The 23,917-nt window shown below is 41.2% G+C and overlaps 2 protein-coding genes across 2 annotated transcripts; one reads left to right on the forward strand and one right to left on the reverse strand.

Annotated features, from left to right (window-relative positions):
• The first annotated feature begins 14 nt into the window (after positions 1–14).
• ermn (ermin) lies at positions 15–2,926 on the forward strand. The gene is made up of 2 exons (XM_029703362.1): positions 15–1,591; positions 1,816–2,926. Exons 1-2 carry the CDS (start codon positions 1,063–1,065, stop codon positions 2,172–2,174), a joined length of 888 nt encoding a protein of 295 aa, XP_029559222.1. The 5' UTR covers positions 15–1,062; the 3' UTR covers positions 2,175–2,926.
• A 3,816-nt stretch (positions 2,927–6,742) lies between these two features.
• Positions 6,743–16,343, reverse strand: LOC115156087 (polypeptide N-acetylgalactosaminyltransferase 5). Its single transcript, XM_029703363.1, has 10 exons — positions 14,570–16,343; positions 14,291–14,457; positions 11,616–11,735; positions 11,314–11,449; positions 10,274–10,393; positions 9,665–9,782; positions 8,817–9,146; positions 8,138–8,218; positions 7,667–7,819; positions 6,743–7,317 (listed from the first exon to the last, which is right to left on the reverse strand). The coding sequence occupies exons 1-10, from the start codon at positions 15,775–15,777 to the stop codon at positions 7,177–7,179; spliced, it is 2,574 nt and encodes an 857-aa protein (XP_029559223.1). The 5' UTR covers positions 15,778–16,343; the 3' UTR covers positions 6,743–7,176.
• Positions 16,344–23,917: the final 7,574 nt, after the last annotated feature.

Raw genomic sequence — 23,917 nt, forward strand, 5'->3', positions numbered from 1 at the left:
CCTAGATATTAGGACAGACACTTCAAAACCTTATTCTTCATGATTTTGTTTTTGTTGCTATTTACGAATGTTATTCAATGCGATTCTATGGGCTATAGTAGTAAAGTCCAAATTATTTTAATCAAATAACTTTAAAATATATATTTTTTTTTGGGGGGGGGGCTAAAGGGGTCTTAAATTCAAATAACGAAATGATCCAATTCCATTTGTTAACGTAGAAGAGATGGGAGGGCACTAACGGCTTAGACTGAGGTTAACAGGAAGGTCAGCGCTACAGCTCTATAGTGAAAAAGACTATCCTTCCTTTCTCTTATGTTCTCCGTTAGCTTGGAGTCAAATGAGAAGACAGTAAAAAGAGCTGCTAAAAAGAGAATTAGAGAGGGACAGAGCATACAGAATGTAAACCTTATTCTCTTTTTACACCGCTATATGATAACATATCCCATTTAGCAGACGCTTTTATACAAAGCGACTTACTGCCATACGTGATATGATCTGATGCAATGGTAGGTGTTCTTGTTGCCATCTCTTAAGGGACCCTTAAGCATGCAACATGTGCTCTCTTAACTCCGTAGCTTACCCTGCTTTCCACTTGAGTAAACCTACAGGAGAACGTTCATCTGGTCTCAGAATGGCACAGGGAGGTGGTCACTCAGGATGGATTATACCAAACAATCAGTACACTTGTCCAAGTCACACAGACAAAGAGCCATTTGTTGGTCCAACACAAAACCTCTGTTCTTCATTGGCTCAAACATGCTTAAAAGAATTACATCGCACACTAGCACAAAAAAGACAGCTCGGCCTCACATCATTGATTAAAAATGCAGGATGGTACTCTCCCTTACCAGCCAACGGGATAACTCGGAACGAGAATGAGTATTTTGATTGGATGACTGCGGTGGGTGACCGCATTGGCCGGCTGAAGACGCTCGAACTGTCTGGCAACTGATACGACAAAATGCTCGTCGGGAAAAATCAAAAGAGGTGGACAATTGACGAAGTCAGAGAAGTCTGATTATTTCAGCACCACAAAAACTATTTTGAACAAACAAAAAAAACATGGACAGAGAAAAGAGCATTCCTCCTCCACTGGACCTGGACGGGACGGAGGGGAATACGAACAGGGTGGCATCCCAGGTGGTGGAGATCATCAGTGGGATGAGTCTGGGAGCCATCCAGTCTCTGGAGCAGGCTGTGGAGAGAGCTATGGAGGAGGAGGAGGAGGGAGATGACTCTGTGTTCTACGATGAGGGTGATGCTCCATTAGATGGGGAAGGAAGGTCTTGTCCCTTGCTCCGTGAGTCCACAGAGAAATCAGCTCAACCACAGAATGGGAAGGTGAGCCTACTCAAGGCTGAGACAGCCAGTGTAGTCATGGAGAATGGAACAGGGAAAGATCCCATCACGGACGGAGGAGACCGCCGGAGCGCTGCCCTTTCGGGCAAGGGTGATACTGGGTCACATCAGCACACCGACAGTGGCCTAACTAAGCCCCAGACAGTCCAGACAGAAACATTGGCACAAATCCCAACTCAAACACTTGCAGAGCCACAAAAACATACAGGACAGGACACAATGATGAACAAAGGTAAGGAAATCGGCATTATACGGAGAATATTCTATACAATCAAAGTAAAATTGTCAGTATCGATAATCCAGCATTCATTCCACAATGAATATTTTTGGTAAAATTACCATATAACCACATTTATAAGCAGATTTTACATTATTTAGTACACTACAATGAGAGAACTCAGAATATTAAAAATTGTTCTGAGAACAAGTAACAAAATGTGTACTTCTGCATTTAAGCTTCTGCTTCACACAAGATGGAGGTGAAAGATACACAGGATCAGACACCTGTTCCCACTCCTGTACCTGAGGAGGCTCAGCTATACAGGGAGGCCGAGGCCCCATGCTCCTCTGGTGACGAGCCCAACAGTGCGAGTCAGGATGAGGAGGACACAGATATAGGTTCCCAGGATTCCCTGGCCTGTCAGGGTACAAGTTCCCAGTCCTCAGAAGGACAGAAGTCTGGCCAGCCCCGTCATAAGAAATCCTCCGACCACAGCGCCAGCTCCAAATATAGCACTGTCTCCTACAGGAAGATACGCAAAGGTAACACTCGCCAGAAGATCGACGAGTTTGAGTCCAGGATGATGAATCTATGACGTTACATCAAGTTAATATCTGGAAGATATTGCAGCTTTACTTCAACTGCATGGAGCTGGATGGGGGCACGCTAAACCAGTCGCTATGCACATTGGAATAACAATCACCTGTCGTCATTGGTTGCGTCTCTGTCTAATACACAATCATAACAGATTTTTCAGTGTATCATATTTCAAATGTTGACATTTCACTGTAACGTTAAGTCCCTGCTGAAGCCAAAAGAATGATTGACATGAAGAGTTCTCACAGACTTGGAATGACTACTGAGAGGAGCTCAATGTGCATAGTAGTATTGTTATTTAATTTGAAAATTAGTGGGGAACATTTGATTATGTAAGGCAGGTATTTGATAAGCAGATAAAAAAGAAAGGCTTGGACCTAATAATCCTACTACTAAACATTACAATTTGCATCCCCCAGGGGCCCCTGGCCTGTAAAAAGATTTCAATACACTTCGCTAAGCACTGCAAGTATGAATTTCAGGTGATCAGCCCTATATGTGAAGTTCTGCTATTTAAAATGTACACACACACACACCCCCCTTAAGCTATAAGAACTGAACCAACTAATAATGTTAACCCCTAAAACGCTGTAACAGACATACCTTTCATACTGTAATATTTCCATGAGTACAGTGTACATGTTCTCGTGAAATATCTGTTGCATAAATGTGGAAAAAGAAAACAGAATAAAATGATCTTTAATATCTATTCATTAAAGGAAATTAAACATTGATGTGTGTGAATTTGGAGAAAGAAAATCCCATCGTTCATCTTTGGTATCAACAGTCCCCTCTATTGTTAAAGAAATGTATATACAGTACGCACTAAACCTACAACCATAGTAAACAAAAAAAACAAGCAGCTCTTATTATACCAGGCGAGCCATATAGTGTAGGGTAAAGCTTCCCCTAGACACTGATCTTGGGTCAGTTTGAAATGTCCCCCACTAATCATTGAAGTTAGAATTGGGGAGGGGAAGCTGATCATAGATCTGTGCCTAGGGAAAACTTCAACCCGGAGCTGACTCATAATACAATTCAATTTTTATCTCAATAAAGAAATGTCAGATGTCTTTAGCAAAGCTGTGATATGTAATGCCTACACAGACTCATGCACACTGCATGCATTTAAATTTGTACATCAAATGATATTTCAAACAGTAAGAATGGTACAAGGACAGAACAGATCTATTTACATTAAATCAAAGTGGCATAAAATATCCAGCCATCTGGCACTGAAACAGAAAGAGATATGGGCAATTGTGCGGTCAAATGGAATGCTAAAATACAGTTGAAGTCAGAAGTTTACATACACCTAGGTTGGAATCATAAAAACTCATTTTTCAACCACTCCACAAATTTCTTGTTAACAAACTATAGTTTTGGCAAGTCGGTTAGCACATCTACTTTGTGCATGACAAGTAATTTTTCCAACCATTTTTTAGATAGATTAATTCACTGTAACATAATTCCAGTGGTTCAGAAGTTTACATACACTACGTTGACTGTGCCTTTAAACAGCATGGAAAATTCCAGAAAATGATGTCATGGCTTTAGAAGCTTCTGATAGGCTAATTGACATAATTTGAGGTGTACCTGTGGATGTATTTCAAGGCCTACCTTCAAACTCAGTGCCTCTTTTGCTTGACACCATGGGAAAATCAAAAGAAATCAGCCAAGACCTCAACAAGTCTGGTTCATCCTTGGGAGCAATTTCCAAACGCCTAAAGGTACCACGTTCATCTGTACAAACAATAGTACGCAAGTATAAACACCATGGGACCACGCAGCTGTCATACCGCTCAGGAAGGAGACACGTTCTGTCTCCTAGAGATGAACGTACTTTGGTGCGAAAAGTGCAAATCAATCCCATAACAGCAAAAGGACCTTGTGAAGATGCTGGAGGAAAGAGGTACAAAAGTATCTACATCCACAGTAAAACGAGTCCTATATCAACAACCTGAAAGGCCACTCAGCAAGGAAGAAGCCACTGGAAGCCACTGCTCCAAAACCACCATAAAGAAAGCCAGACTACGGTTTGCAACTGCACATGGGTACAAACATCATACTTTTTGGAGAAATGTCCTCTGGTCTGATGAAACAAAAATAGAACTGTTTGTCCATAATGACCATCGTTATGTTTGGAGGAAAAAGGGGGAGGCTTGCAAGCCGAAGAACATCATCCCAACCGTGAAGCACGGGGGGTGGCAGCATCATGTTGTGGTGGTGCTTTGCTGCAGGAGGGACTGGTGCACTTCACAAAATAGATGGCATCATGAGGATGGAAAGTTGTGTGGAAATATTGAAGCAACAGCTCAAGACATCAGTTAGGAAGTTAAAGCTTGGTCGCAAATGGGTCTTTCAAATGGACAATGACCAAGCATACTTCCAAAGTTATGGCAAAATGGCTTAAGGACAGCAAAGTCAAGGTATTGGAGTGGCCATCAAAGCCCTGACCTCAATCCTATAGAAAATTTGTGGGCAGAACTGAAAAAGCGTGTGTGAGCAATGAGGCCTACAAACCTGACTCAGTTACACCAGCTCTGTCAGGAGGAATGGGCCAAAATTCACCCAACTTATTGTGGGAAGGTTGTGGAAGGCTACCCGAAACGTTTGACCCAAGTTAAACAATTTAAAGGCAATGAAACAAAATACGAATTGAGTGTGTAAACTTCTGACCCACTGGGAATGTGATGAAAGAAATAAAAGCTGAAATAAATAATTCTCAACAATTATTCTGACATTTCACATTCTTAATTAAGTGGTGATCCTAACTGACCTAAGACAGGGCATTTTTACTAGGATTAAATGTCAGGAATTGTGAAAAACTGAGTTTAAATGCATTTGGCTAAGATGCATGTAAACTTCCAATTTCAACTGTATACAGGACATCTGCAGGAAACAAATACTTGGTACAAGTCCTCATGTAAATAATCAAGGCACATTCGTGATTGATTTGTCAAGGCATGAGAATTCATTTTTTTTGCAAAGCTGGTGAACATGCATGTAAAACCAAAGACCTCAAAAAGTGAGAGCAACAGTATACTAGTGAAAAGCATGAGCTGGCACACACACAAGTTAGTGGAGGTGTTGACTAACGGCAAGTAAACTGTTGGCTATAAAGCTAAAGAGAGTCACACCCTCTATATACAAGCTCACAGTAATTTGAGTAAACCACAGAGCTTATATACACATACATACGTACACACAGTGCCTTGTAAAAGTATTCACCCCCTTGGCATTTTTCCAATTTTGTTGCATTACCTGTAATTTAAGTGGATTTTTATTTGTGTTTCATGTAATGAACAGACAAAATAGTTCAACGAAAAAGTGGTGCGTGCATATGTATTCATCCCCTTTGTTATGAAGCCCCTAAATAAGATCTGGTGCAACCAATTACCTTCAGAAGTCACATATTTAGTTTTTTTTTTAAGTTCAACTGTGTGCAATCTGTGTCACATGATCTTAGTGTATATACAGGATATATAGACACACGCACACACACACACACACACACACACACAGGGTTGGGTTAAAAGAAAAAACTGAAACTTTGAACATCCCACTGAGCACCATCAAATCCATTATTAAAGAACACGGCACCACAACAAACCTGCCAAGAGAGGGCCACCCACAAACTCACAGACCAGGCAAGGAGGGCATTAAATCAGAGGCAACAAAGAACCCCGAAGGAGCTGCAAAGCGCCAAAGCGGAGATTGGAGCATCTGTCCATAGGACCACTTTAAGCTGTACACTCCACAGAGCTGGGCTTTACAGAAGAGTGGCCTGAAAAAAGCCATTTCTTAAAGAAAAAAAACAAGCAAACATGTTTGGTGTTCACCAAAAGGCATGTGGGAGACTCCCCAAACATATGGAAGAAGGTACTCTGGTCAGATGATACTAAAATTGAGCTTTTTGGCCATCAAGGAAAACACTATGTCTGGGGCAAACCCAACACCCCGAGAATACCATCCCCACAGTGAAGCATGGTGGTGGCAGCATCATGCTGTGGGGATGTTTTTCCATCGGCAGGGACTGGGAAACTGGTCAGAATAGAAGGAATGATGGATGGCGCTAAATGCAGGAAAATTGAGGGAAACCTGTTTCAGTCTTCCAGAGATTTGAGACTGGGATGGAGGTTCACCTTCCAGGACAATGACCCTAAGCATTCTGCTAAAGCAACACTTGAATGGTTTAAGGGGAAACATTTAAATGTCTTGGAATGGCCTAGTCAAAGCCCGGACCTCAATCCAATTGAGAATCTGTGGTATGACTTAAAGATTGCTGTACACCAGCGGAACCCATCCAACTTGAAGGAGCTGGAGCAGTTTTGCCTTGAAGAATGGGCAAAAATCCCAGTGGCTAGACGTGCCAAGCTTATGGAGACATACACCAAGAGACTTGCAGCTGTAATTGCTGCAAAAGGTGGCTCTACAAAGTATTGACTTTGGGGGGTGAATAGTTATGCACGCTCAAGTTCTGTTTTTTTGTCTGTTTCACACGGAAAAATATTTTGCATCTTCAAAGTGGTAGGCATGTTGTGTAAATCAAATGATACAAACCCCCCCATAAAATCCATTTTAATTCCAGGTTGTAAGGCAACAAAATAGGAAAAATGCCAAGGGGGGGGTGAATACTTTCACAAGCCACTGCATACGAGTATGCAACAATTATTTAGTTGTATAGCCTACACCAGTAAACTATGCCACCAAATACAAACCTGTAATTACACAGTGTAACAGCTGTCCTTTCAAATCATTCCGGGGCCCTCAGTCATGCAAAAATTCAAAATTCCAAGTGAAGGTCAATCATGATAAAAAGGAGAAGTAAAAAAAAAAAAAAAAAAAGCATTGCACGTCCCAACACCACCCTCACACCAGCAGCACCATGCATATCCCATTGCAGAAACACACTGAAAACATCCAAATGCATACAGTACAGTCAAGTTCTTTAGTGTCAATCTCTAATGCAGGAACAGTGCTGTAGTCCTGTACTCCCATCACACAGTGTGGTAGTGTGTGAACTGCCACTTCTGGTAGTGACTGGTAGACTCGCACTCCTTCAGCTGTATGCTGTCATCCAGAGCCCCAGCCTCCAGGCACATACGCCGGGGACTATTCTCCGCTATGAGGTGCTCCACCTGAGCAAAGAGAACACAGGGGAATACCACCGAATCACCATCTGCATAATGGCGACTTTCATCCAGCAACTGAAAGGAACACTGCTGGCTACCTCCCGCTCCAACCAAGGTGTCGTGAATTCAGGTGCTAAACCCTGATGAAAGCTACGGGCCGAAAATAGTTGGTTTCAACCGTAAAAGACACCGTTCTCAACTTCTGCCATCCTCCAAGAGTTGCTGAATTTCCTCCTCGCACACTGTAAATATGCCGCATGCAACGCCGACACTTATAAGCGGCTCGGCTCAGGAATGACTTAACACTCTCCTCAAAACCAAGATTCAGAAAACCACCATTGTAAAGTGAACCTACCAGAGCCGAGTTGGTGGCCTTGTGGAGCCAGCGTAGCTGTGGCTTAGTGTTGTCACACGGCTGCAGAGCCAGACTGGTCCCTTTGCCATGAGCAGTGACGCAGACATCCTTCTGACGAACGTGCCTCATCCAGGTGTAATTGAAGTGTTGACTCTGAGGTTTAGGGACAGAGGGGAAGAGTTTGCCATTTGGGATGCAGGCTCTCTTATTACCTATTTACTGCACTGCTTTTGACCAGGGCCCGTAGGGTAGGGCACCATCTAGGGAATTGGGTTTAATTTGGGACGCATCCTTAGTGTCGGTCATATAAATCAGACTTCATGACAACTATGGGGGTTTTCAAGACCGGTTGGGTGTGTGTTGAATTAAAACAGGAATTCCATAGTGAGCACACATCTGGAGCTATGCAATGTGTTATAGCCATAAAAAAAAAACATTTCCTATCAAATGGGGGAAGCTGTGAGTATTTACCAGCTTGCTGAGATCACATATCTCAAAGACAAGGGAGCCATCCTGCAGAGCGAGGCATTTTCTGACTCCACGATTGAAAACCTAGCAGAGGAGGATCACAGGTATAACATTACATGACAATGCCTAGAGCCGTCATAACATTTGCTTTACATAGGTAGTGTCACTGCGCCATATTGACAGTAGAAAGGCTTCTCTTTTCTTTCACTCTGCCTTCAACAAATGCTGACAGAACTGTCACAAGCCTGACGAGACAGTCACTCTTTGTTCAGATAAGAGGACAATTGACATCTCTGTCTGAGTTGCAGAGGCATTGAGAGGAGACAAGAAAACAACCCCCCCCCCACCACAGGAAAAAAAGTACAATTGTCTCAACATCAAGATGAGGGATAATTTAACTGGAGATATAAACAAAGTAAGAGTAACAATTGTTTGCCAGAAAAAGAGAAACAATGCGATATATTCTAAGGGTAAACAGCCTAAAAGCAAAAACTGGATTCCTATTGATGAATCAATCAATCGCTTAATAAAGACAATGATTAGAAGTGTGTCAAACGTAGTTATAAACTGCAGCAATAAGGTACATACCATGTAAACCCTTTGAGCATCTGGAAAAGCACCATATACTGTAAATCCAATCCATCCATTAATATCATTTATTACTGTAAAAAAGTACACCTACCAGCCCCTCAGCTTTGACCAGCGGAGCGACCATGTCTGGGTACACGTTGTCCAGGTACCACTTGAAGCTCTTGCACTCAAGCTTCTTCCGGAGTTCGATCTGGTCTGTGAGGTTGCCGATGTCGATGACACTCCTATCCAACAGATGGAGGTATCCATGGCCGTAGAACAGGTCCCTGTACTCATCCAGCCACACCTCTGCCACCCTGGCCAGGTTACGCTCAACCGTCTTCTGCCTGTCCTTGGGAAACTTGTACGGGTTCTCGCCTCGGAAAATATGCCCCACTCGGGAACACGGGATGATCTCAATCTCACCTCCACACATCCAAATCTGCAACAACAAAAAAATCATAAAATCAACAACGTAAGGTGTGATCAGATCATTTGAGAAGCATCCCAAATGGCACCCTATTTTTGCTCATAGGGCTCTGGGCGAAAGTAGTGCACCATGTAGGGAATAGGATGCCATTTGCGAAGCAGCCTTGATCATGAGTCAGAGTTAAGGGCAGAGCTTACGGTGTAATCCTAAACCAGGTTGTCGAATATCAAACCTCTCGTTCAAATCGATCTGCAAACAGACTAATCTCTAATAAAACACGGGAAAATGTGTCCCAATTACTAGAGCTGGGACGATAAACCGGCAATTAGACACATTTAACGCAGTCATTTTGCTGATATCGTTCATTACAATAAGAAGCAGTATAACAAACTCTGGTTTAAATTACCATTAAAAAAAACAACTGGGGTGCACATTAATGTTAATATCCTTCCATTTATCGTTATCGCATCAATTCAGGCAATTTATCGCGATATGGATTTTTGTCCATATCGCCCAGCTCTACAACTTACCTTAAAAGAGATTTCCATGTTCTCTCCACCCCATACATCCAGGCCAGGATCATAAGAGCCCAGTTCATAGAAGTACTTCTTATCGATGGAGAAAAGGCCTCCTGCCATGACAGGACATCTGAGGAACAAAACACAGTCCAGGGTTGTATTCATTAGGCACCAAACAGAAGAAAATGGACTGAAACAGGGAAGGACTACCTGAACTTGTCCAATTAGAAACACTTGTTTTCATTTTCTGTTGCAAAACATTTTGCTACAGTGCACACTAATGAATACAACCCAGTTAGCACAAAGATTGAGAAAGTGAAGAACACAAAAACATTCCTCCTAGGTCTTATCAACTCTCACAAAGGAATCAGGATATGAGTCAGACCTTGGCCCCTTCAAGTAATCTCTGATCTCATTTGGTTGGATTGGTGAAAGTAATAAGTAAGCGTAACCTAGCTTTGACCTATTCAATCATGTATAGATCGATGATTACCTCAAGGAAATGGAGGAGGAATGCATTCCTGAAGTTTTGGAACAGGGCCCTTATGTTGTTGAACTCATCCGCAACCATCACTATGTGAATGAACAGTCACGAGGGGGTGTAATGAAATACAGCACTACCTGATGGGATCTGAATCCTTCATGTGATTCTTCTTGATGGTGTCCTTTGATAACGTGCTCCACCCAAACACCAAGGGCCATTTGAACACCCCTCTTTGGAAGTTGTCAACCAACACATAGCTGTAAAAACACAAAACATAATTAACCAAATGTTACATTACTGGAGGAATAATGCATGTGGGAATTAAATGCACAAAACTCAGATGAATCTGATTAAATCACACAGGAGCCTGAAATCAACATTACAAGGACTGACTTCCAGTAAACAGGATGTTGCATCAAACCTGGATGTATCAAAAGAAGCTGAGAACTGTAGGGTTATCAGTTTTTCTTTTAAACACCAGTGTATACAGGTAATTCCAATATGAACCCTTAGGGTCAAAGGTCTGTTGAAAACGTGTCAGACGGATAGCTGTGAATCGAAGCGTTCTGATGATATGTTACGTGTAGGTAACACACAGAAAGCTACCATTGCTGTCGCACATTTAGCAACACTAGGGACATTGTCAGCTAAGTGAGCTTTGTCCGAGCGAGAATGGCCCACTAGGTGCATAGACCTTTAGAAATATCACCATGAGACATTGTGCCCCCCACAGGGTACCGACAGACCAAAATTTGGACAATGAGGTTGAATAATAACTCAAACTGGGACCATAAACCGAAAATGATCAACGCCGACCGAACCAACTACAGAGGACATTATACTCATAATTACGATAAGCAGCCTACACCAGAGAATGGAATAAGGCTGCTAATATGGGCTGCTAATATGGGATATTACTAAATGGGACAATTGATAGCTACAACATTCAGAGGCACCTAGAAAAGTAACTGATGCACGTCAATGTTATACATTTATCGCTCAACTTATCATTAGTTATGATAATTCAGTCAATTTATCCTGATATGCATTTTTGTCCATATGACCCAGGAGGCGTCCCAAATGATTCCCTAGTCCCTATATAGTGCACTACTTTTGACCAGGGCCCATGGGGCTCTGGGACGCAGGCATAATGTATAAGTGGTAATAAACACATTACCTCATGTCCTTGTCACTGATGACTTCGATGACTGGGCAGGCCACTTTCCTCCGGTCCATGTACACTCTCTCCAGCAGAGGTTCCAGCCAGCCCACGTTGCATTCGATATGCGAGTCAAGAAAGGTCAAAACGTCACCTGTGAGAAATGCAAACAAACCCGCTGGAGACAAACTCAAAACCACCGGGACGCTTGGCTGCCACATATATGGGAGGACAGGATTGAGATTATTTGTATAGGATATTTTGTTTATACAGCAAACAAATGTATGAGATAGCGGTGACAGCAGGATGTGGTTGGTTACCTTTGGCAATGGCGGCTCCTGCCAGCCTAGCTCGGATCAAGCCCTGCCTCTCCTTCAGACGGACGATCCGTACTTTGGGATACTGGGACATATACACGTCCAGATGGTCCTTGAGATATTCTGAGAGAGTGGATGAGGGCAAGTAAGCTTACGGCCTTGAGTTTATCCTCCCGACCATGAAACCTGGCCAGGAAAAACTCCAGGCCCTAATGGTAAGCTATAAGTCATTTGGGCAGAGTGCGACATCATCTGTTCAGGAAAAACTCTTAGGATGTCTCCAAGACTAATAAAGTTTATATTTAATTTATAGCGATTAAAGAGAATGAACAGGATTTTGAAAACCTCGTCTGTATTTTTTTTTTTAAACCTTATGTTTTGAACTCCATGTGTACAGAACTCCACTCTACAATGTACAGTTCATACATGCATAACAAAACATCTGTAATCGTCGCCTGGTGGAGAAAGCCAAGCAATCCTTACAATCAATACTTCAAATATTTTGTTCAATTGAGTTGCACGCTCATACCTTTCATAGTGAAAGCACTTAGACATTTGTAAAATATTGTATAAATTGGAATTGGTAACAGGTCATACGAATTGCTGGACGTAACATATACGAAATGGATGACATCGTACACAATTTTCAGGGACCCGTTTTGGCTTGTGAGCACTACTTTCAAAACTACTGGCTGAAAATATACAAACTTCTATAGAAAAACAACACTTTAACACAATGTTAAGCATATTTATACAGTTCCCCTTCCTGTAAGACATAATTTCCAGTGTTCTGTTTGTGAAACTCAAGGTGCGGGTTGATGGTCACTAGACTTGCTGAATGTTAAGGACTATTCTCTGTAGTATCTCTTGATAATGATTGACGCAGACTGGAGGTACAAGGACGGAGAACACACTGATTTTAAATGCACTTTATTTTAGTCACTGACTTTGTTGTGGACTTCCTACACTCTTCTCAGGCTGGTGTTTGCAGAACATTTGGTGCTGTCTGATTAGTATATAGAAAAGGGCCTGTCTCCAAGAGGCCAGTTAGACATTTGCTCTCTTTCGGTTTACCAGGAAAGCCCCTCCCAAAGACATCCTATTAAATGTTGTGTACACACACAGTCAAAAGTTTGAACACACCTACTCATTCAAGGGTTATTTTATTTTTTACATTGTAGAATAATAGTGAAGACATCAAAACTCTGAAATAACACATCATGTAGTAACCAACTAAAAGTAAATAAATTGTTAAACAAACCAAAATATATTTTAGATTCTTCAAAGTAGGCACCCGTTGCATTGATGACAGCTTTGCACACTCTTGGCATTCTCTCAACCAGCTTCAGGAGGTAGTCACCTGGAATGCATTTCAATTAACCGGTGTGCCTTGTAAAAGATAATTTGTGGCATTTCTTTCCTTCTTAATGCGTTTGAGCCAATCAGTTGTGTTGTGACAAGTTAGGGTTGGTATACAGAAAATAGCTCTATTTGGTAAAAGACCAAGTCCATATTATGGCAAGAAGAGCTCAAATAAGCAACGAGAAACGACAGTCCATCATTACTTTAAGACATGAAGGTCAGTCAATCTGGAACATTTCAAGAACTTTGAAAGTTTCTTCAAGTGCAGTAGCAAAAACCATCAAGCGCTATGATGAAACTGGCTCTCATGAGGACCGCCACAGGAAAGGAAGACCCAGAGTTACCTCTGCTGCAGAGGATAAGTTCATTAGAGTTACCAGCCTCAGAAATTGCAGCCCAAATAACTGCTTCACAGAGTTCAAGTAATAGACATCAACTGTTCCGAGGACATTGTGAATCAGGCCTTCATAGTCAAATTGCTGCAAAGAAACCACTACTAAAAGGACACCAATAATAATAATAATAAGAGACGTGCTTGGGCCAAGAAACACGAGCAATGGACATTAGACTGGTGGAAATCTGTCCTTTGATTTGAGAATGACATTTTTGGTTCCAACCGCTGTGCCTTTGTGAGATGCAGAGTAGGTGAATGGATGATCGCTGCATGTGTGGTTCCCATTGTGAAGCATGGAGGAGGTGGTGTGATGATGCTTTGCTGGTGACACCGTCTGATTTATTTCGAATTCATGGCACATTTAACCAGCATGGCTACCACGGCATTCTGCAGCGATACGCCATCCTATCTGGTTTGCGCTTAGTGGGACTATCATTTATTTTTCAACAGGACAATGTAAAGGCTGTACAATGGCTATTTGACCAAGGAGGAGTGTGCTGGAGTGCTGCATCAGATGACCTGGCCTCCACAATCACCCGACCTCAACCCAATTGAGATGGTTTGGGATGAGTTGGACCACAGAGTGAAGGAAAGTGCTCAGCATATGTGGGAACTCCTTCAAGACTGTTGGAAAAGCATTCCAGGTGAAGCTGGTTGAGAGAATGCCAAGAGTGTGTAAAGCTGTCATCAAGGCAAAGGATGGCTACTTTGAAGAATCTACAATATATTTTCATTTGTTTAACTTTTTTTGGTTACTACAAGATTCCATGTGTTATTTCATAGTTTATAAGTCTTCACTATTATTCTACAACATAGAAGACAGTGAAAATTAATTTAAAAAAAATCCTTGAATGAGTAGGTGTCCAAACTTTTGACTGGTACTGTATATCTAAACAATTGTATAGCTTTTGCCCATTCTTACCTTTGGTACTAAAGTCATCCACCAGAATGATCTCTTTGAGAAGGTGTGGTGGAGACCGGTTGAGGACACTGTGGACAGACCGGAGCAAAGTGGACCATACCTCGTCCACAAAGCAGAAGATCACACTGGTGGTGGGCAAGTAATCATGGACCACACTCTCAGAACACCTGCAGAACAACAATGGAAAGAGAGGTTACTTCATACTAACCATTAGTATACTGTACGAGTGAGGGAGTGAGTAAGTAATCATGGTGTGGTCCAGGCAACCGTTTGACTCACGTATGAGGTCTGGTGTCTGGGATGGCTCGGTCCACAGGGATCTGGTCACTCAGGTAGACGTTGAAATGGCCCTCATTCCAACGGTTCCTCACCTCCTGCTCTTTGTCACTGGGCACCATGGCTGCTTGCCCAAATTGCCCAATTGCGTTGACATCTCTAGGCGCTTGGGTCATGTCTAATGCCAGCACTTTGTGGACGCCTGTGTTTCGAACAACTGTAGAATTTGTGGGGACTCCTTGTTGGCGTTTCAGCTTTGCTGTAGGTGGTAAGGACTCCTTTAGGGCTTCAGGGTTACCTTTATCAAGCTCATTGATCTGTTTGTCCTCTTTGTTGACAATCACCTCTTCTCCTTTGAGTACATCCTTTTTGACAGGTTTAACTGTATAGTCCACTGCAACCTTGTCTTTAATAAAGCTTTCTTGTTTGCCAGGCTCAAGTGAGTTTTTCACTTTCTTCTGTGTCTTGGAGTCAATATTTTCTTTGCCTTTTTGCACTAGGCCTATATTTCCCTCTTGGTTCTCTCCTGTATTTTTTGAGGCAGGCGTTTCAACATGTTTTCCTTCCTGAACACCAGGTGGCACTTTGGTAAAGTTCGAGCCCACTGCTGCAGGGAATGCCACAATCTTATCCCTCTCCGTAGGTCCTACTTTCCCATCCTCCAGCACCAAGTCCACTGCCTTTTTTGACACATCTTTGACGGGCAAAGGATCTTTGACAGGTGCTTTCGTATTCAAAGGCACACTCAATTGTACTGTGACATGATGCACAGGCTCGATTTGGTTATGCTTAAAGATGACAGCATGTTCTAACTTTGGTTGGGCATTCCCTCCTTGTTGCTCATGCGAGTTCACGTTGTCCTTAAACTGTGGGTCATTTTTGACAGCGGGTCCTCGCTTCCTGTACACTTCAAGGACTTTATTGTCATTCTGGAGTGGATCTTTATTACCTGCCTCGTCCAGGTCCAAGTCTACTCTCTGTACTGGATGTTTAAACCCCCTATGCACTAACTTCGTACGTTTCGTGGCCTGCTGTCTGACAGCCTGCCTTTCCTTTACTACGCTTTCTTTTAAAAGTTGGCTGTTAACATCATTTAATGACAGGCGAAGCGCTGCCATATCGAACAGCAGCCAAATAATAGACGCAATGAAAACAAATGCAAGTACCCTCCCACTACCCCGAAAGTATTTCCTTATCTTTATCGCCCTCATTTTATTTGGCCTAAAATCTAGATATGATGTCACAATATCTTATTAATGCATTCGCGGGTCATAGCCTACTTATCAACCCCCATTCAACTTCGTTTCTTTAGTTTGGGTAGTAGTATAGTAGTACTAGGCTATTGCCTGCGTGGCATTCCACGCCGAGAAGATTGCTTTGGCCAAACTACTTTCGGAATCTTCTGTCAAATATCCTTAATTGAACTAGTGTGCATCTTGTAGCAAAAAAACAACAACATTTAAACAATAACGCAAAAATGTATAAGTAAAACTTACTTGTGAAATTCCATGCTGTCCATTTACTTCCCTGAATGTTACAATGTATCAAGTTGCTTATCCGTGCGCTGTCCACTTTTCTGGGAATGCAATGCAAGGATCTTGCATTTTGTTACTTGCCCTCTACTAATGTCTTTTGAATGGGAAATGAAATGATTTCCTTGAAGAGAATGCGAAAACCACAGACATCCATTCAATTCTTAGCCACATTTGCCCTTACTCTGTCGTGGAAGTACCTCCCGTCTACGACATATTTCAACTTTGCACTTTGAGAGCACACACAGTGATTGGACAGATAGCTTAATTGTATGCAAACCGTTTCAGTGCACAGGAAAGGTGGCGTGGAAGAGGGTGTGGCCCAGGTCCCAGGTCCTCCTTGCCCCCTTCAAATAAAATATTGAAATATTCATTTGTTTGACCAAGACGCGCCCGGACAGAAGAAAAAAAGCATACATCGCAGTTTGAAGCATGCGAGTGAGCGAAACAGCGCCTCTCTGTCTCAGTATGTTTAGACCATGTATCTGATGCTATCTGGACCAAACGATTATGGGATGTCATACTAATTCTGTCCAGACAGCATCAGATACATGGGCTAGCGGTCTAAGGCACTACATCTTAGTGCTAGAGGTGTTACTACAGACCTGGTTCAATTCCAGACCGTGATTGGGAGTCCAATAGAGCGGTGCACAATTATCCCAGCGTCCGGGTTAGGGTTTGGCCGCGGGCGGCAGTCTTTGTAAATAAGAACTTGTTGTTAACTGACCTGCCTAGTTAAATAAAGGTAAAATATAATCTCATCATTATATACAGTTATCTGGTTTTAACCTCTTGTGAACTGGAAAGTGAATTTAGCGGGTGCACAGTGCACTGTTAGGATGCTGGATTCCCCTAAAGTAAATTGCTTCAGCATGATTTAGCCACAGAGGGTCATTAGCTTCTTTAAACATCTGTATAATTCTAATTGTTTTAATTCATGGACTTCACCTTCCCTATACCTCTGATGAATATAACAGGAAACCTGTTTTTACATTTTAGTCATTTAGCAGACGCTCTTATCCAGATCGACTTACAGTAGTGAATGCATACATTTCATACATTTTTTTTTCTTCTTTTCCTGTGCTGGCCCCCCGTGGGAATCGAACCCACAACCCTGGCGTTGCAAACACCATGCTCTACCAACTGAGCTACAGGGAAGGCCATCATCATGCACTGATCATGATGCACTGCAAAATCACTCTGGCTATGGATACGGAGAACATCAACACATTAACATCAACAAGCCAGAGGATATACCCATTGGACTTGGGGCTCTGCTGGGAGTTTACCTCATATTTTGATGTTTTATTCTGCTTTGCCTCTAAAATCATAATAAACACTGAGAACTAAAATATTGTGTTATTGTTGTTATTGTTATGCATGTTATCATTAATAATAATGGGGGGGGGGTAGTTAAAAAATGTACCTCAAAAGGTTTTTCAAATGTTCTTCGAGGATCCATTAAAAGGGGTCCTTTTAATTATTTCTGAAAAATGTATAGGGGTTTCAATTTGAAGAACCCCTAAGTGGTACGCGCAATGCCGTCGGAGGTACAAAATTTAAAAAATGTGATTCATTTTCTGGGTGATGTTTTTTCTCGCCTGAATGAGCTGAATCTAGGATTACAGGGACTCTCCGCAACTATATTCAATGTGCGGGACAAAATTGAGGCTATGATTAAGAAGTTGGAGCTCTTCTCTGTCTGCATTAACATGGACAACACACAGGTCTTTCCATCATTGTATGATTTTTGTGTGCAAAGGAACTCAAGCTTAGGGACAATGTCAAATGTGATATAGCGAAGCACCTGAGGGAGTTGGGTTCGCAATTACGCAAGTTACTTTCCTGAAACGGATGACACAAACAACTGGATTCGTTATCCCTTTCATGCCCTGCCTCCAGTCCACTTACCGATATCTGAACAAGAGAGCCTCATGCAAATTGCAACAAACGGTTCTGTGAAAATTGAAATTGATCAGAAGCCACTGCCAGATTTCTGGATTGGGCTGCGCTCAGAGTATCCTGCCTTGGTAAATCAAGCTGTTAAGACACTGATACCCTTCGCAACCACGTACCTACAGTATGTGAAAGTGGATTCTCGGCCCTCACTAGCATTAAAACTAAATACAGGCACAGACTGTGTGTGGAAAATGTTTTAAAACTGAGACTCCAATACAACCCAACATTGCAGATGTATGTGTATCCTTTCAAGCACACCCTTCTCATTAACCTGTGGTCAGTTTTTATATGTAAAATGGTTAAATAAAAAGCAAAATTATTGATTATTATTATATTATTATTTGTGCCCTGGTCCTATAAGAGCTATTTGTCACTTCCCACAAGCCGGGTTGACAAAAACTCACACTCATTCTTATGTTTAATAAATGTTTTGTATAGTGCGTGTGTGGCAGACTGACAATGATGGCAAAAAACAACATTTGAGAGTGCGCTGACCCTAGTGCCAGAGGGGGTATGCAGCTGGAGGTTGAATGTTCGAAGGGGTACGGAACTATAAAAAGTTTGGGAACAATTTCCCTAAAGGATCCTCCAGGAACCTTTACTTTTTTAGAGTTCAAGCGACCTAAGGTTCTTCGAAGAACATTGAGGAGCTTAGAAGAACCTTGTTGTGTCAGGTTTCACACCCTATATTTGCATATGGAGTGACGTGTCTATCCAGACAAAGAATCGATTTGTCCTCCCTCGGAGCGACGGAGCCGGTCTAGTGAAACCAGCAGCGGTGGTTTCAACTCGCTGTGATATTCTTAGCCGGATTATGAGCTCCCAACATGAAAAAACACGAAATCATTTTGTAGCATTAAAACACAACCACTTTCTCTTGGTCACAACGGGACGAAATCATTTCTATCGTAAAGTTGAGGTTGTAACGAGTCCACAGGCATTCACATAGTGTCAGTGCGTCACTCAGAGGAGGCTTGGCAGAACATGCTCTGTCATCAGTTATATGAAATGGGGCCAAATTTGCAAAATTTCACTAAATATGATCATATAATTTTTTTTAACAGTTATAAGAAAGATACAATCTTATAGTAAGGCGTTTATAAGTTGATTGCTACAATGTTTAGAAAGCATTTCAGTAATTTCAAGCCCTATTTCTTCACTTTTGTTGAATGGAAAAAAATCATATTTGATTTTTTATATTTTCATGATTTTTGCACTTGAGCTTGTGTCCTCAAAAGTGATTACACCTAATACATTTATATAAATTTTTATCAGAAAGGTGAGTTCCAGACCTTTCTAGAACTATGCAGCATTACTAGATATTGTTTATGACCATCTCATGAAAAATAATAACTTTTGGGTATTATAAATTTCCCTTATTGTTCAAATGAGAGTTAGCACTTCTTCAGCAGGCATCACTTAGGAGCCCTATTGGGTCCATCCAGAACATTAAGTGTCACCAACATTTGGAGAGAGAGAGAGAGAGAGCGGGGAGGCAGGCGGGATGGGTGTTGTGTTGTCTCCCCTGGTTGCTGCTCTTAGCAGGAGCGGACTGGGACAAGAATTCGGCCCTGGCATTTTTATCCACACCAGTCCACTTCACTGTCTGTCTGCCTTTCTGCTTAAGATTTATACGTTATAAAAGGCAAGGTAACGACTTTGGCTATATTGCAAATTAGTGCCTGTCATACGTTTTCCCCTGAATCAACACCTCCTGTAACTGTTGATTAGTACAGTGCTCCAGACTAACATTTTCCCTTGGTGTCACTGGTGCCACTCACTCTTACAGTTGGTTGCACCAGTCATATCATCTTATATAGTAATTTATAGTGCTTTATTAAGAAGTGTAATAAATAAACTGTTGAGGTATTCAAGACATAAATTGTTTAATCTTACACATCCAAGCACGAATGCATGACTCAACACATTTTGACGTGCAACTTAATCCAGTGATTGGCATGCATTTTAGGTTGATAATTAGACTATAGTTGCTATATTCTACTCTCGAAATAGGACTCCAGAATTTCCAGATTTTTGTTCTGTTCAATAAAAATGAATGACATCTTTATGTGCACTAACTAATATCATAGGCTAATTCCTTTGGGGTTCCACCCCTGAGGAAGTGGAAAATCAGAACTCATGAACTAGATTGCTAAATTTAAATATAATGGACTACCCACTGCTAGTAGCCATGTATTCATCCAACAGTAAATGTAATGTCCTAAAAACACTTTACAGTTGAAGGCTACTACCCCGGAGATCTATAGGCCTATGCCCACGCCGCTCCATATCTCAAAGCCATATCATATCTTTGTTCTTATATAGTTGCAACTGAGCTGAATATTGAAAGTTGAGAAATAAAAATGATACCTACAGAAAGCTATGACCCCCTCTCTTTGACAGAGACGAGGGGAAGAAGCTTCCAAAGCTGTGTTTTTCCCAAAATTGCATGTAGAAATGTTATACGATCAGAAGAACCCATTTTTCTATTAAGCGCATGGGGAAAAGGAGAGTGGCTCGATCATCACAGCGAAACAGGCACAGGGGCAGACACTTTCAGTTCAAGAATCATGAGGATAATGCACTCTGATGCCGCAATTGACTTTGAATGTAAGTTTGCGTGACCTCAGCTCAGGCTATCAGAATATCAGGCCGGCTCATCCTTCCATTTCCCACTGATCAAGAAGGGTCAATTGCACTGATCAGCCAAAGTCTCACTGTCGATTAGTATAACAGAGAAATGTAGCATATTTTTAATATTTTTTACAATGTTTTTTACATAGTCTGCCGGCCATGACACCGTTTTCATCTTTTATTTTGATATAAAAAAAATATTTGTGTGTCTGTTTCAATTTCGACCAGACCACCCAATTAAAAAATGGTCCAGCCCATCTGGCATTTGCCAGAATTGCCAGATGGCCAATCCGCCCCTGGCCCTTAGCCACAGTACATGGGCTTTCATTAGTGGCTTGGCTAAATGATTGGTCCCAGGAAAGCCCTGAAGCCTCACAATGCATGTGTCAGTTTATATGTCCTATTCATTGGACAAGTTATTCATGTATTCATTATTATTTTTTATTGCGGCACCCACAAACATGCAGTGATTATTGGGGGATAGATTGGCCTTTTGGTTCAAGGTGAATATACAGTCTATGTTGTGTTATAGGGAAAGGTACAGTACTAAATTCTGGATATGCTCTAGGTTGTCCTTGTTTACTGGTAGGCATTTTCTTTAAAACTGAGAGGGATTATGCACAAAACATTACTGAAGCTCTTAATTTGACACTGGCATGTGTAAAAAAAAAAATAGTATGATATCTTTAGGACATGCTAATCAGACCTTGGAATTAAAATGACAACAGTTGGTCTCTGTAATTTACATAGAGGTCATGTTTTGCTAATATGTCTCTTGTTGAAACAGACAGCGAGTAAGAATATGGTTAAGTCTGACCCATTGACATTTTCAGTGCCAAATTATGCACAATGTGTGAATTAAATTAATTAGAGAATTCATTAAGAAATATGGCTGGGGGAAATGAGTGTAATATTTAGTTATGTGATGTAATTTTCTTTCATTGTTAAACCTAATTTGTTTCATAACAGTTCTTGCAGTAGTTTCTCCCTGTGTTAACTATGATGTATGTAATTTGCTAGCCGTTTAATTAATTATGATTAGATTTACTGAACGTACAGCTTGTTTTGACAGATGGTACCCATCAGGGAGACCTTTGCACAATTAATTTGAAATCAATTACTTCCCTTTTTTCTCTTTGTATCATCTTTTCCATTTGTGTGAAAAATGTACATGGCACATGCATCAACTGGGTTTTTACTCCAGCTTCATTTAATGGTCTATTATCTAAAATTCCCCTAACAATGTACAAGTCAGATAAATGATCCAGACTAAATTTAAGTTAGCAGTTTATCTCTTAACTAAGCACTGAGATAGTTGACTTAATGACTGTCAACTCAAGAGATTGTAAATCTCCTGCATCTCTACCACTACAGTGGTTGTCTGGCTTTAATCAACCTTTAAGCATTTCATATACACTGAACAAAAATATAAACGCAACATGTAAGTGCTGGTCCCATGTTTCATCAGATGAAATCTATAGATTAGGGCCTAATTTATTCATTTCAATTGACTGATTTCCTTATGTGCAATATAGGCCTTCATAATGATGAAACTAGGCCTTCAACCAGGTAGAACATTGTCTGCCGTATCATTCACAACTCACATGGGCCCATTACATATGCTAACTTTTTTGCTCCCGGGGGGATATTTGATTCCCCGTTAATTAGCCGAATTCATTTGCATTAATTGTTTTTGTTCTATAAACATTTGAAAGGGGGAGGTTCCTTACAACACTTTCAGTTTTTTTAACCTCTCCTGCACACATGCTCTTTTCGTTCGTTTTGTAATTTCTTGTGTGCAAGAATATTATCATTGGTATCAGGTCCCACAATAGTTTCCTGTACTCAATCTCACAGCTTGATATGAACCAATATCTTGCCTGCATGTAGTATTTTTCCACTTGCTGAATACTAATAGTTCTAATAATTATATTATCAGAGGCTTAATATAGTATCCAGACTACTCACAGTAGTATCCCCTCACAATAGAGTATCTGAGAATGTAGCCTACTGGTTTGTTCTGACGTTCCATTCTCATTTCACACCACAAGATGGCGCTTTTGTGCTTTTCATGTTCTTTCTTTTGGTTGAGTGGTCCAAAATCCAACCCCTACCTTTTATGAGAAATTCCAGCACTTTGTTAGACAAATCATAGTCCCATTGTACCCCATTAAAATATAAAAATGAAGGTGTTTTCAAAGAAATCTGTCTCGTTCTCTCGTCTCAGTCCTCTGTCTTCATATGAATAGTTGGACTAGTTTCAAAATGTAGAATGGTCAAACATATTCAATATCATTATACTTAGATGAAGATGATGTAATTTAAGATAAAATAGGTTATGCCGTCAGAGGAGAAACAATTACATGTATTTTTGTTCATTAGTTTTCTTATGTCTCTCTTTTATTTCTCATTTTAGAGGAACATCATCACATTTTACTCAGGTAAAGTTGAACAACTTGTCAGTCATATTTTAAAAAATGAACGTTGAACATTCGGTCGCCTCCTTACAAAGATGAGTTTTAACGATACATGATCGCTTAATGTGCATCTATAGTTTATTGCTTGATTCTATAGGGTTTGTCACATAACAGAAGGAATTTACCATTCTTAGGGGCTGCTTCCCGGACACAGGGAATGTGGCTGATAGGACACGTATTTAGTCTGCTTATGTGAATAAAACTTCACATACATCATCCAGAAAAGGAGGCAAGAAGCATAACACCATGGTCAAATCCATTTCCTTTAACCAGGTGATATGAAGGTGATGCAAATGTGGCTCCCACTGGACATGAGTTAATGTGTGACATAAAAAATAACTACATAATTTGTCTCAATCCAGTGGGCTGACTTGGCATGGGCAGCAAGTCCTAAATGTCAGGCTGTAATGAGTTCTGGCCAAAGGTACACAGTTAGGACATGGAGCCTGCTGGCACCTGGGATGCCCACTGGCCAGCCAGCCACATACCCCTTAGCCGTTTGGACTCCACGTGCATCCAAACAAAGTTTTAGCCAATTCGGGGAGTGAGTTTGGTTTAGGTTTATTTGAACATACTGTTACATAAGCAGAAACATCATAGGATGTGATGTCATACAATATAAAACACAAGTAAAAAGACATGATCTGCCTAAATATATGGACAGTGTATCATAAGTACTGCTAAGTATTTCCAATCATATGCATAAGGATATATAGACTGATTTCTTAAAGGCCCGGTGCAGTCAAAAA

The sequence above is a fragment of the Salmo trutta genome, chromosome 20, assembly GCF_901001165.1.
Source record: "Salmo trutta chromosome 20, fSalTru1.1, whole genome shotgun sequence".
Classification (NCBI taxonomy): domain Eukaryota; kingdom Metazoa; phylum Chordata; class Actinopteri; order Salmoniformes; family Salmonidae; genus Salmo; species Salmo trutta.